The 10543-nt window shown below is 37.7% G+C and overlaps 1 protein-coding gene across 2 annotated transcripts in view; it reads right to left on the bottom strand.

Annotated features, from left to right (window-relative positions):
• SUSD1 (sushi domain containing 1) overlaps positions 1-10543 on the bottom strand; it is a 60274-nt gene that overhangs the window by 13250 nt on the left and 36481 nt on the right. For both annotated transcript variants that reach the window (XM_019610651.2, XM_019610652.2), the window contains 4 exons: positions 8453-8547; positions 6421-6610; positions 5400-5494; positions 4099-4285 (listed from right to left, as the gene is read on the bottom strand). In XM_019610651.2, the coding sequence (XP_019466196.1) occupies positions 4099-4285; positions 5400-5494; positions 6421-6610; positions 8453-8547 (567 nt within the window). The remainder of the gene's footprint in view (positions 1-4098; positions 4286-5399; positions 5495-6420; positions 6611-8452; positions 8548-10543) is intronic.

The raw sequence follows: 10543 nt of genomic DNA, 5'->3' as shown, positions 1-10543 counted from the left end.
AAGGAGATTAAAAAAATATATATTGAGAAGTAAGGTTTATATGAACTTAAATATGCATTTGAATGATCTTTGTGTAAATACAAAGTGCACACATAGAATTTAAATAGAAACATTTACAGGATTAGTGTCTAATTTTCTCCTTACAAAAGAATAATTTTCATGTTCAGGTTTTATTCACTCCCCTTTTCTCTGGAGGTCTTTAATGTGCTGTGAGAGTATGAACTGTCATTTTACTACAGCTCCAACAGTCGTTCCATTTCCTCACTGAAAGCAGATTTGATTTTTTCCCTCTCTTTCTCCAGATGTCAAAAAACTCCATCTATGAAAAAAAGTGTAAATATTTTTCATCATATGATGGAGCAGAAAATAATGCATCTTTTATATATGTGTGTATATCCTTGGCACACGCACACACATCAGACTTCTCTACCTGTACCCTAATAGAATTGCAGAATCATTTAGTTTGGAAAAGACCTTTGAAAATTATCAAGTCCAATGAAGAACATTTTTCACCTACTAAGTCTAAAGCAGAGGATTCTATAGTCTGTGATGAAATTCTTTCTTTTAATTCTGACCATTTCCTCAACCCCCTGCTTGTGAGTCTACTTTCTGATGTACACATTCATATGAAGTGTGAGAGGACACACATTCAAGAGTCTGTAGACTGCATGTACATCCTGGATTAAAACAAAAACAACAGCATTTGAGAAATACGAGAACTACCTCAGCTGTCTGAGATACACAGGCCATAAGCGAAACCTGTCCAAAGCCATGGGAAAGTGCATGTATAAATACATACGGAACAGTAAGAAGTGTGAAAAGTAAGCATACTCAAAATATAACTGATTCTGTGCAAAAATTGGAGGGTAGAAAGACTAATGAGGCTTATTATAAATTATTATACAAGAAGGAAATGTATGTCTTCCATATTCAGCAACTCAGACATACTCATATAACTCAGACTCTTCCTAGCACCCAGAAAATTTTGACTTACATGAAGTCTTAGATCACAGTGATCAGGTCTAAACAAAGGAAACTAGACAGAAATTACAAATAATTAGGCATTAACATCCAGAAGACCAGAATTTTGTCACATGTGATCTTTAAGAATCTATTCCAAAACAAATATCAGCATTATTTTCATTTCACAAATGAATTAATTACTGTTATGTAGAATATTAGAAGTGAAAGCATACACAGCAAATTTATTATTCTGTTTTTCAAACTTTTGGAAGTGCTTATAAAACACTGTCTTCTTAAATTCAAATGTGAAGCAAGTAACAAAATTAACAAAGGCTTGTCTGAGCATGCCTCCATAAATAAACTACAAAATGAAAAACAAGAGCCGCATGTAATTAGAATAAGTCTGACAAATTATAAATACAAAGTACACTCAAAACACACATTCCTTCTCTTCCTTAGAAAAAGACCAAGAGCTCCCTCCTTGATTAAAAGACAGTCTTGCTACCATCATTTCACACCTATAATGTAATCACTGGCAAACCACTTCATAATTGACTTAATTTCCTATCGAGAGTAGACAAATGTTGAGAGCTCAACTAAAATAAGACATAAAAGATTGTGTGAGATGCCTGTTACTGGAAGTAGGAAAGAGCAGGACTTCAGTGATCCATGAAACATTTGGTAGACTATATTTACCATCCACAAGTTGATAGGCAAAAACAGCTATGTGCTCAGCACAGAACTATTTTAAAAGGATGCTTCTTGCCAGGAATTGAAGCATGCTTTTGAATCCCAAATTCTTGTGTGTATTTTTTATTTTAATTTTTATTTCTTTACAAATCCTGTGGATACAAGATATACTAATTCAGGATATATGAACTGGAAATAGATTTCTCAACAGGCATCTATTAGTCTTCCTTTTTGAAGAAAACTTTTTGCAAGCACTTACATGCTCATCGTATTTTGCAACACTCTGAAAACTTTACACACATTGTTGGCAAATGGAACCTGATTATCCAACCATCTGGGACATGGCTCTTGATAGTATTTGAAACTCCGCAGGTTCAATTTCCCAAACTCCCCAAATGTGAAAAGCGTGTGTGGAAGCCAAGATGATGCCACACCTACCAAATTGTGGATTTGCCCCCATCTGGGAAACAGACCAACTGAACGCGCATTTGTTAACAAATGCTATATGAAATCTTAGACAATAAATGAGGTTGCTTCCAATAAATTAACAGTTAAACATCTGTGTGTGTCTCAGCTTCTTCAGAGTCTCTGTTTTTAAGGCATATCTTATGTTTATACGGTACTGTTTAGCCAGAAAATTACCAGAGCCAGACAACACTTTTCAAAGTTAAGCTGGCAGAAAAAAACTGAGATCATTCCACCCACCACAGAAACATAACCATCTGGTTTAACAACATACATTATTACAAAATAGCTGGACAAATGAAGAAGCAAATTATACACCTACTCTGAAATTAAAAATAATTATATAAATTAAGCTGTTTGTAAGCTAATGCAATTCTCCAAATAGAAGGCAAAGAAGCCAAACGGATATTGCCAGAATAATTATTTTATCTGTTTCCTTTTCATCTTAGATTAGCTGAAATAGCATAAAGCATAACATCTTATTTAGATTCTCTTTAGTTGGTGAATTTTGCAGCATGTAAATGCTTCTTTACATTGCAATTTTTTGGGGCACATTTTTGATATAGACTCCTAATTGCAATTGCAATTGCAAGGAATTTCTACCTTTCATTGCTCACTGAAAGAAGTTAACTACCAGATATAAAACATTCTGTGTGACAAGATCTCCCTTCAAAATGGAAATGACCTAACTTTCATGAGAGGATCTCTTCTATCTAAGGCTACGCAAGTGCATTGAGCGCAGCTCAATGGAGAAGGGAACATGCCAGCTGACAAGTCACAAATACCGCTTCATACAACACCTACTGCAAAAGTGTTCTCTTGAGCTCTTCCGGGTAAGTGAGTCAACGTGGTCTAGTAAAGTTTTGGAAGTATGATGACACAATAAAGAGTACCTTTATTTTGCTTTTACTCTGAGTGCATATTTTCTCAGTCAACCAGACTGTAAGACAGGTAATTAGTTTTCACAAAGACATATGATTTTGATTCTATGATTCTATGATACATGGATACTACTTACAGCAAAGTAACTGACAAAACATGTTAACAATCCTAGTTATCGTATACCCTAACCAGTACCTTCAGAAAACAAGAGATGTTTTGCCTTTTGTGAAGCTTAAAAAAGTTAGATTTACTTTTAAAAACCTTGTAGAAATACAAATTTCAAAAGCTACCAATCTCCAGTTCCTCATTTGCAGTCAGAAGAGGACCGGTTCCATCTAGTGGCTGAACAGAGGCACACAGAGGGTTTCAAGGATTCTCGCCCACCTATTTCAACTTGTGGTCCAAACGGGAAGAACGGGCACTAGCACCAAGCACTGCGCTTCAAACGGTAATAATAATAACCTAATACAGACATTTTGACAGTATAGATGTGGTATAAAAACGTTCTGAGCAAAAATGGGTTAGGAAAAGACGGATTTTTTAGCATAACATTTCAGTACCATACACTTGCAAAAATACTAAGGTTGAGTATCTTCAGACAGTGCATTTTTTGCTCAAATGCCTTTTATATTTTGTATTCTACTAATTATAGATAAAGGGATCTCTCTGAGGTACTTAAAAGTACTTGCAGGATTCTTTGTACTTTGTACCCATGCATACTTTAGTAATACCTGCTGTGCTACAGTCTCCACGGTGGAGAGAACTGGCAGGGAAAGAGTAAGTGACCTAGCACCTAACAGCACATGGAACTGGCCCTCTCTCCCCTACGTACCAATCTTGCATGTAACCCACCAATCTATCTTTTCCCTGACCTTGGAAAACAGCACTTCAAACACTTCATTTCTCCCCCTCTTCACCTGCTGGAATGCCAACAGTACTAAATCCGTGAAAGCAAATATTAATGCAGAATTTTAAGCACAGAAAGAGCCCTTTTGATAGCCTGCCATTCAACACGGAGATGAACCAGGCTATTTCACCTGCGTCTCTCATACCTAATAAGTTCTCTTGTAAACACAAAAAATAAATGGCAGGACCTACCTGTGATTTGCGTTGTCAAGGAAACCAGCAGTGAAAAATTCAAAGCTACCATGGAAATATTAATGGAGTAATTGGTGCCTGGCTGCAAATCAAAACAAACTTCTGGAGCCTGCTTGCGTGTGGTAAGGTTGAAGGTCATCTCATGCAAGAACTCCTTCTGATACCAACGCTGGCCTTGCACGTGAAACTGTAACCAAACAATCACAGCATGCAAATTGTAATGTTTTAATGTATTACTTACATTTATTCATGTCACACTCTAATTTAGAAGGAATAGCACAAAAACACATCGCTGAATAGAGTGCCAAAATTGCTGGCAGTTTGTACGTGTAAAAAATCTGACAAGTGCAGTCCCTCTTGTTGATCATCTCTGGCATTATGGTAGTGCTTCCATTTTTCCTCCTAGTCTGTCTTTCCTATTTTCTACTAGGACCATAACTTCCCCCAAGTTTCTCTTGCCTACTAACATACAGGCTTCTGGTAATGGTGCACTTTCAATGCCACTATACTTTCATGGTGCAAAGTGATGCATTACAAAAGTAAGCTCACATGCACATATGTGTGGTTTAACAATGAGGAATAAGTGAAAATCAAGCAACTCTGACCTATGCGAAAATGCCAAGTGCCCTCCAGGATGTTCTGACAAACAGCCACAGCTACAGGAAAATTTACAGATCCACTGTTCTTATTTCAATTGGATTTTTGGTGTGGTTATTTTCTTGTTGATATCCCAAATGATAATGAAGTTACTAACTTAAGGCTTTTCCTGATCATTCTATAAATCTAAACTGAACTGCTTGATGTATTTTGTTCTTGCTGATAGTCCTTTAAATGCATCTTATGCCTTCAGGTAATCAATGAGCACTCCTTAGAACATGGAGGTTTGAGACAACAGCAGGTGGACAGAGTTCTGGTAGAGACAGTTCACAGAGAAAAACCTTATTGGACAAAAGGAAGCCTGTAGGGATATATCAGAAGGCAGAGTGTACTGCCTGTAATGGGAACAGCCTTGTCTGGGGCCAGAGTGGACAAAGCTGAAGTTACAGTCATGTGAGGCAAAAGGTACTGACAGGGGAGGTACAGATAGGGAACTGTAAAAGAGGGGAAACAATAAGCAAGCAAAAAGTGGTTTATTCCTATTTTGAAGGTTACTATGAAGCTTTTTATGAGAGGCAGCAATAGAACAAGAAACAAGTGGCAAGTACCTGAAAAACTGCAGGTTATTCACATATATGATTGACATATACTGTTTCCTAGAGAGGGAAAAGCATCTTAGACTCAAAATATGGATTATTACTTACTAAGTATCTGTCTTCCATATCAGCTCCCCTTACATTTCTCCGCCACTTCAGGCAGGTATCATTAAAAATTAACACGTTATTGAAAGCTTCCTTTACTGTAGAAATAATAATAAAAGAGAAACTTATCACAGGGACTTCACATTTCTCAACAATTTAAATGCAAGTAGATGAAAATAAAGAAGGATCTACTTCTAATATCCTTCTGAGTAGAAGATAGTAACCTTTTTTTTTTTTTATTTTATTTTTAATGAACTGGCACAGTGATATTCAGGAAATCAAGACCCAGATGAAGGGATGGTGTAAGGACAAAGATCCAGGGATTCAGAGCTTCTGATGAAAATAAAGTTATCAAGGAATCATTTGTCACAGCTGCTGCCCTTCAGGAAAAAACTCTTGAGAATTAAAAAAAACACAAATATTTCATAGACATTTATTTCTCAACATCTGTCCCCTTACAACTAAAATATCAGAAGGGAAGCTTCACATTTCCATGACCAAAATATTACAGAACTCTGCAGTTAGAACATGCCTTTCGCAGTTACTGAAAAGCTGCCAGAACATTTCTCATCAGCACTAAGCATAACGATGTTATCTGTAATGCTCACGTCACTTAGATCAGTATCACACAGCTCTGCCACAGTGAATTCTCCCACAGAACTGGTTATAAAGACAAGGAACGGAAAACAGTAAGCACCGTGCCATACTCTGATATCCTTGCATGTAGCTAGCAGTGCCACTGTACCTGCCAAAGGCTAAAGGCAAGTTCTGAAAAAGCATGCTTCCCATTTTTTCTGCAGGGCACCTACTGTCAGAGCTTTGAGTACAGGTTCAGTGACTAAAGTGAGCACAAAGAAAAGCACCTATAGAAAAAGATGGTGGTGATGGTGGCTACATGTCAGTAGTGAGAATCAAGAATGATCTTGTCTAGCAAACAGCTGTTAACCTCTCTGCAAGGATCCAAGTTACCTCTGCACCAGAATAAACACTTCTACAAGCACAGTGAATACAAAACAAAACCTACCCTTTGTTTGAACTGCTACTGTAACTGAAACAGGTATGTTTGCGGAAGAGATGGTAGTAATATTCACCACGTAGTTACTGCCAGAGTTGAGGTCTAAACACACCTTTGGATTATCTTCACTCGTAGTGATGTTAAGTATCACATCTTCTGAGAATGTCTTTTCATCCCATCTTCGGCCAAGAATATGAAACTGTTGAAGGGTTAGCAAAAATAATTTTGCAAAAGGTTGTGGCTCTCCAAAATTCAGAGCATCAATTCAAATAAGCCTAAAGAATCCAGGCGTCACCCATTTTAAAATATCAGCTCAAATGAAAAAACAAGCTTATAGCCAACTACTTTGATTCTCTCTTTTCAGTGGTACGTAGAGACAGGACGAGGGGAAACGGACATAAGCTGCAGCACAGGAAGTTTCGCACGAATGTGCGTAAGAACTTCTTCACGGTGAGGGTGACGGAGCACTGGAACAGGCTGCCCAGGGAGGTTGTGGAGTCTCCTTCTCTGGAGATATTCAAGTCTCGCCTGGACGCCTACCTGTGCGACCTGGTGTAGGGAACCTGCTTTGGCAGGGGGGTTGGTCTCGATGATCTCTAGAGGTCCCTTCCAACCCCTACAATTCCGTGATTCTGTGATTCTGTGATGAAATTAGATGGTTCCGCTACTAAATTAGACTTTTAATCTCTTCTGGCTGTTAAATAATACATTCGGCTTATTTCTACTACAAATAAAAGGAATCTTTAACACAGATTCAAAAACCACAACCAACACAAAAAGTGAAATGTAACTAAACGCTCCTTGTGTAGAGCGTGCATGGAACAAGTTGCTACTTTCTGTTTTTTCCCTATTTTTTCATCCTTGCTCTAGAGAAGCAGCACTATGGCTACATAACAGTAAAAGACAATATTTCTGCTGACATTCCCAGCACTGTGAAGTAAACTCTGTTTTTTGTTTGAGGTAAAGGGATAGATTAAGCTTATCTAGTTGAGCTCAAGGCAGTCCAGTCCAGACAGCATTTGGAACTTTACTGCATCTATGTGATGTCCTGAGTTTTACTACACTGAAGTGTCCCACTGAGAACCGATTTCAGGCAGCAGCAAATACACAGATCACATTACCTTAGAGATCCACAGTTTGCCAGGTACCACAGGGTACAATGAAAAACATTTGCTTTGAACTATTAAGGCAATTTGGAACTTGTTTTTTTCCATCTCAGTGGTGCTCAATAAAAGCACTCAAACTGAAAAGCACTGGTTTATAATGCAGCAGAAGAAAGCCAGATTGTTTTCCAAAATTATCACCCTACCTTGAAATGCTTTTCCACATTAATTTCCCCATCCTTTTTCATTTTTCATATTTGGACATGGTCAAAAAACTACCTCTCCTGGGCTATTTTTATTCCTAAAACATGACAATTCTTGTTGCATCATTTTGTATTTGAATAATTATTGATTGAACTACTTGTTTTTAAGAATTTGTTCTTTAACTTTTATTCTTAGGTTTACAGGTGGCAAACAATAATAATTACAAAGATTGTTTTCAATTTCCAAGAAAAACAGCTCTAAGAATATTCAAATGATAAGATGGTTGAATCTTTTGAGCAAGGTACATATCTATCTATCTTGCGTTTCTGAAACAAGTTACATCCCATATCTACAAGTGATATGCTGCTTGCTTGAAATGTTTACATCACAGATAGGGACAGAGAGCAAACTGCAGTGTTTTCTATGTCAATGCTCTGCAATGGAATTTCACTAAAACTTGAACTTGTACTGAAATGCTTCCTGTAGTTTCAAGCAAGTATAAAGATGCTGTACAGGAACTGGATCCAACAGCTCTTAAGTCTTTCAGCTAACATCAGGACAGGTATATGTTTGTTTCCTAGACCAGTCACATTCAAGTTTCTGTATGGCTCACAGGGAAGAGTGAGCCAAAAACTCAGCATATAAACAAAATCCACTGAACTGATCTCCAGTAACGACTCACAAAAATTATCTAGAACAAGGCTTCTCTCAGCCTCACGTACTGCCCCACTTACTGTGTAAGTTTTCTGCACTTCCAGTCTTCCAGTTCTCATTTGCCATTTTACACAAGTTTCATTGAATACGGTCAAATTACTGAATAATTCCTCCTCTGTGAGCAAAAACACAGAACAAAAATAGTAATTATTTCTCACACAGATCTTTATATGTTTGGAGCAACAGTTTATTTCTGCACTTTCCCAGTTTCTTTCACAAAGGGTAAATAAAACAAAGCAGGGAGAAATTTGCCTTAAATGTGGTGGCTCCTAAAATCAAAATAAAAAGTTAAGTGAAAGAGCACATTCTGATCTAAATGGTGCAAAGTCCTTAAACACAGAGCCAACATCATGTAAAGTACCACAAATAATGAAAACAAAAATACTTCACTAAGTTTGCATTTTAATGTAGAATAATTTTAATCCTAACAGCTTTTCAGATTAAAGCAGTGGTAGTTTCCTGTCTGCAAAGGAACTAGGTCATTCCACACATCAGACCTCTGGATGACCAACCTAGATGAAAGAATAACTGATTAGAGAGATTCTGCTCTGTTTTGATTGCTCCTCCTAGTCATAATACACTACACTCATACCATCAGCATGTATTCCTGGTCAGAAACATTCATTAATTTGTGCTGGTGCTACTAAAAACAATGCCCTAGTTCCACAACTAATGCCACCTGTTCTATATTCTCCTTGAACTTGGCTGCCAGCTTCTGGATCTCATGAAATGCAATGATCTGTCTTTTTATGCATGAGCCATTCACAAATGAATCTGAAGACTTTGTAGACCATTGAATCTCATGCATTAGAAATTGCATTAAACTGTAAACAAAAAAGTTTCAAAGGATCTGTTCACAAGTACTGATAAGCCAACTTAAAAACAAACAAACTCTAGAAAACAAAACAACACTTCTCTGGATACAACAACCTGAATTTTAAGAAAGCTTCTGGAGAAGAGGTTTCTTTACCTGAATGAACGTCTTTGTTCACTGTTTGCTTGGGCTTTCTTTTAACAAGCTATAATAAATAATTAAATGACACAGCCACACTAGCAACTTTTCAGACTTTCATTAGGTTAAAAGAAAAAGTGCACAGAACGAAACATGCAGGGAGTAAAGCTGTAGCAACCAACAGTAGAGTCCTCTGTGTCACCTGTGTTCATTTGGAAACTCAGAGTTGGTTCGTGTCTCAAAAAAAAAGCATGGCCAGAATGATCTACTCATCCGTTCTTTTTATAGTCAGTTCTCTCACTGCTGTCATCAGACACAGAGCAGTTGCCTTCACATGACAAGATAATCAAATATCCTCCCAGAGCTAAGAACATAGCTCCTTCTGGACACAGTTTACATTGACAGGGAAAGTATTTGATCCTCTCCTTGCCTTCACAAGCCTTCAAATATGACACTGCAAAATACTGCCATATTTTCTTATCAGATTTACTACATGAATAAGGTTGTATAAATCCAAGCTCATGCTGATTCTAAGCTAAGAAGCTCTTTCTAGCTACTGAAAGCACAAAGTGGATTTATGTGATAGCCTTGGTTGATACTTCAGAAATATTCATGAAGAGGTTGGTGTAATGCCCAGGTGTAAAGGCAGGCATAGCTACTCCTCTGTACGTCCACTTAATTTCATGGGGGTCCTTCGTTGCACACAGACATTAATCTATCACTGAAATAAATGAAAATAGAGTTAAATCCCCCAAATCCCTGTACTGAAGCTGCTATTTATAACTGAAGTGTAACAGTTTAAGTACTTAAGTACAACCTTTGATTTTTTTAATTTTTTTTTTAAACAAAGCTGCCACAAAACTATTTTCAAGCAATACTGACAACATCTCCAAGTATCCAGCAAACAGATGCCTCACTCACTAGATCACAGAATCACACAGAATTGTAGGGATTGGAAGGGACCTCTAGAGATCATCGAGACCAACCCCCTGCCAAAGCAGGTTCCCTACACCAGGTCGCACAGGTAGGCGTCCAGGCGAGACTTGAATATCTCCAGAGAAGGAGACTCCACAACCTCCCCTGGGGCAGCCCTGTTCCAGTGCTCCGTCACCCTCACCGTGAAGAAGTTCTTACGCACATTTGTGCAAAACTTCCTATG

The sequence above is a fragment of the Meleagris gallopavo genome, chromosome Z (assembly GCF_000146605.3).
Source record: "Meleagris gallopavo isolate NT-WF06-2002-E0010 breed Aviagen turkey brand Nicholas breeding stock chromosome Z, Turkey_5.1, whole genome shotgun sequence".
Taxonomy (NCBI): domain Eukaryota; kingdom Metazoa; phylum Chordata; class Aves; order Galliformes; family Phasianidae; genus Meleagris; species Meleagris gallopavo.
The sequence above is the reverse complement of the archived record's forward strand: the minus strand, read 5'-3'. Positions and strand labels throughout refer to the sequence as shown.